This window comes from Rhipicephalus sanguineus, chromosome 11, assembly GCF_013339695.2.
Source record: "Rhipicephalus sanguineus isolate Rsan-2018 chromosome 11, BIME_Rsan_1.4, whole genome shotgun sequence".
In the NCBI taxonomy this organism is placed as follows: Eukaryota; Metazoa; Arthropoda; class Arachnida; order Ixodida; family Ixodidae; genus Rhipicephalus; species Rhipicephalus sanguineus.
Window position 1 is genome coordinate 122,681,301 of NC_051186.1, and position 3,959 is coordinate 122,685,259.

Below are 3,959 nucleotides of genomic sequence, written 5' to 3' on the forward strand. Positions count from 1 at the left end.
CCGTCTTTCAGCCGAGTTCCTTTCGAGCGTTCACAGAGAGCAGACGTGTTGCTTGGAGCTCTTGCGCCCGCGGGAGACGCTATAGCGTCTCACGCAGTGCTTCTCACATTCTTGGACTCTCTTTTCCTGTTTGAGTTCTTTCGACCAGAGTGCTCATCACGGACATTGCATTTGGATCACTGTCGCCGCTTTCAGGACCTGGGTCCTGCGACAGTGTCTTCTGTCACCGGCATGTCTCTAACGCAGCCGTCATCACGGCTACCATGGCAGAGGAGTCTCCACCATCTTCGGCGACGCCTGTCGAACGCGCACGGCGCCCCCTCGTTCGCACATCGTCGCACAGGCGTTCGGAGAGCGTCGCGTGTACCCGTATGCTGTGGAACCTTATCGCCAACGCCAACACGGTGCGGTTGAGACATGAACAAGCGCAGCGACTCTGCAAGGTCGTCGGCAAGCAACCTACAGCGCTTCACCTACCGGCGCCTGCTGCCGCCGCCGATGCAATCGCAAGGGGCCTGGCGACCTCGGGAGCCTCCTGCCCAACCGTCAGCACCGCTGTCTCTTCGGATACCTCGGCCGCACTTCAAACAGCCCTTCCCGGCGTTCCCAACACAGTCGGTAGGCCCATGACTTTTCCGCGCTCGTCTCCGACTCGCGGAACGTACCACTGCCGGTAGACACGGAACCTGAGCTTGATGACATGGACACTACGTCTACGCGCAAGCGTTCGCGTCCTAGCTAGTCGGGCAGCGACGACGAGGGTGCCTCGCGCAAAATGCAAGCAGTAGCAACCGAACGTGCCACGGTTATGTCGCCTACCGCACCGCCAAGTGATACGGTTGCCGAGGAGCAACCCGACACCCCCGACGCCGATGGCACCAACGAGAACGAGTTTCAGACCGTGTTCTCAAAATCTCAGAAGCGTCGCCAGCGCGCCTCGACGGCTCCGCGACCAGTTGGGAACATCGGCCCTCCCACCGCGCCTGCGGCCACTCCTGCCGCGCACCCGTCTACTGCCCGCGTTGTCCCTGAGCCTGCCAAACCGCCCACTGCGACTCAGGCCGCTTCTACAGGAGTGCTTGCAGCTGCAGACACCATGCTGCGCTCTGCCTTGTCGCCGCTGGATTCCGGCACAGTTCTTTTCCGACCGGCCAACGCCGGTGCTTCCTTTCACCGCACCTCCCGCCTTGCCATTGCGCAAGCTCTCTCTGCGCTGCGCGGCGTCAAGGAGGTGCGAGTAAACACGAAAAAGAACATCGTGGCAGCCGACGCATCTACAGCAGAATGGATGGATCGCCTACTGGCCACGTCGGAGCTCGCGGGAATACCCGTGACTGCCCGCCCTCCTGCTGACCGCTCACAAAGCAGCGGTGTGGTGCAGGGCGTCGACGGCGACTACACTGACGAGGCCCTGCTGGCTGCAGTGACGTCCGAGGTGCCGGTGATTGCAGCCAGGCGACAAGGGACATCACTGATCCTGCGGTTCGCTTCCCCCTTCCCTCCCGCCCGTGTCCACCTTTTTCGCATGGCGTTCAAAGTCAGGCCATGCCGGCCTCGTCCACTTCAGTGCCTGCGGTGCGGACGCTATGGACACATCACTGCAGCTTGCCGGAGACTAGAGCGGTGCCTGCGTTGCGGTGACCACCATGGGAAGGACGCCAGCTGCACCAGCAAGGTTAAGTGCCTGCACTGCGGTAGGCCACATTCAGCTGACTCCGCGGAATGCCAGCTGTGGCAAAGAGAGCGGCGCCTGGCCACCATCAAGGCGTCATCTCTCACGTACCTGCCTCATCGCGAGGCTCAAGCAGCCTTGCGGTCAAGCTCTAGTGGGACGAATGGTCCTCAACTAAACCAGACCAAAGGCAAGAGCTACGCTGCAGCGGTGGGAGCGCCATCGAAGGATCCGCGTCCAACAGGCGCACAACAGCGGGAGCCGCCTGCTGGTCCCAAGAAGCAGGGCTCAGCCAAGCCTCGCCCACCCACGAAGGCAACCTCGCAGCCTCATGCTGATCAGGAGAACGCAAACCTGAGGCTCCTCTTAAGGGCGGTTGCGGACCTGCTACATCCTGAGAACCAGCTGCGCTCCATCTGCCTTCAGGCAGGTGGCGTGCACCCTCCTAACAGCCACCATGGCTAACAATCATCTGCAACCAGCAGGGAACCACCGCCGCCGCCGCCCGTGTGTGCTTCAGTGAAACGCTAACTCGTTGCGGCGGCGGCATGCAGACCGCTTCTTGCACCTCTCGCGGAGCGAGTATGACGTGCTTGCTTTGCAGGAGGTGTACGTAGCAACGGCCGACCTGCGACTCCCCGGATACATCGGCTACCATAGCGCCACGTCATGTATCCTCGACTCGTGCCAAGCCGCGCCGTGCATGGTGAGTGCACATCCCCAGGGTCGACCACGATGTGCGGTGTACGTGCGACGTGAACTACCACACGCGAAAATTAACGTGGCCGATGTCACTCGAGTGTTGTGCTGTGTTGTGCGAGTGTTGTGCTGTGACAGTGCGGCTACGTGGTGTTGATACGACAGTGGCCTCTGTGTATGTGCGTCCGGGACAGCGGTGGAACGCCGCCGATCTGCTACAGCTGACGGCTCGACTCGGACACAACTACCTTCTATGTGGTGACATGAACGCTCATCACACCATGTGGGGGAGTCGCACCTGCTCGTCACGAGGAAGGGATCTGGTGGACGTTATCCATCAACTGGGCCTGCAAGTCCTGAACACCGGGTCCTTCACCTTCGTCCGCAAAACAGGTCGACCCTCGTGCACCACCATTGACGTCAGCCTGGCTAACGAGGGAGACCGGTACGACTGGGCAACGCAGCCTGACTCCTAGGGTTCTGACCACCTGCCGATCGTCATCACACCGGCGGGAGGGAAGATCCCAAGGACCAGGCAGTGCAGAACAGTCGATTGGCGAGCTTTCCGGCAGCAGCTCAAAGAGGCCCCGAAGAACCAGGATCTCCTGGATCTGGTGGCAGCAGCAGCGCAAGCAGCCACAATCCAGTCCTGGGTGCCCGAGGACCATCCTGTGCCAGACCTCCGCCACCTGAACTTACGGGCTGCCAGACGCAGGGCTGAGAGAAAGTACCTAAAGGCCCAGTGCCCAGATCATCGAACACTTTTCAACCGTGTCGATGCGGTATGCCGGCGACATGCCAACCGTCGCAGACGGCAGAGTTGGCAGGGCATCTGCCACTCTCTTAGCCAGGCGAGAGGTGGCGCAAAAGCATGGCGGCTTCTACGGTCTCTCGTCATCGGACCAATGGCGCGGCAACCCGTACTTGCAGTGGCCATCCGCTTGGGCATCAGTGAGCAAGAACTGGCAGAACGGCTGGCCGATCGCTTCGCGGCACTGCCATTAGCCCGACCTGCGCCCATCACCACCACGCCTACCCCCAAGCCGCCGCAAGGCCACCACCCTGCCTGGACTGCCAGCCAAATTGCAGCTCTGTGCCAGGAGCCCATTTTCGAGCACGAGCTGAATGCTGCTCTGGCCAGAACCGAGCGCCGAAGTGCCCCCGGCGCCGACGGCATCACATACCAGATGCTGCGTAACCTGGATGTGGCTGCACGACAACGCCTGTTGAGGGCTTTCAATGACGTTTGGCAGAGCGGCACCCTACCTGAGGCCTGGCTGACTGCTGTGGTGGTGCCCGTCCGGAAACATGGCCGCCCTGGTGCAGCCATTGTATCCTACAGGCCCGTCTCTCTTACCTCTGCTGCCTGCAAGCTCATGGAATCCATAGCTCTGGCACGCTTGAGTTGGATTGCTGGGGCAACGGAGTTCCTATCAGAGCAGCAGACAGCCTTCCGGCGCCACCGCTGCACAGAAGACTCAATTGCGGACTTCGTCTCCACCCTGGAGGAGGCCAGGAGCAAGGGCGAGGTGGCCCTCCTTGTACTGCTGGATGTCCAAAGCGCTTTCGACGGCCTGCCACATATGAT

At 61.3% G+C, this 3,959-nt stretch overlaps 1 protein-coding gene across 1 annotated transcript; it reads left to right on the top strand.

The window, feature by feature from the left end:
• The first annotated feature begins 808 nt into the window (after positions 1-808).
• LOC119375352 (uncharacterized) lies at positions 809-2,137 on the top strand. The gene has a single exon (XM_037645530.1). It carries the CDS (start codon positions 809-811, stop codon positions 2,135-2,137), a length of 1,329 nt encoding a protein of 442 aa, XP_037501458.1.
• The last annotated feature ends 1,822 nt before the right edge of the window (positions 2,138-3,959 follow it).

Bases quoted from the DNA above. Each gene is read 5' to 3' on its own strand.
- LOC119375352 (XM_037645530.1), top strand. From the start codon at position 809: ATGTCGCCTACCGCACCGCCAAGTGATACGGTTGCCGAGGAGCAACCC.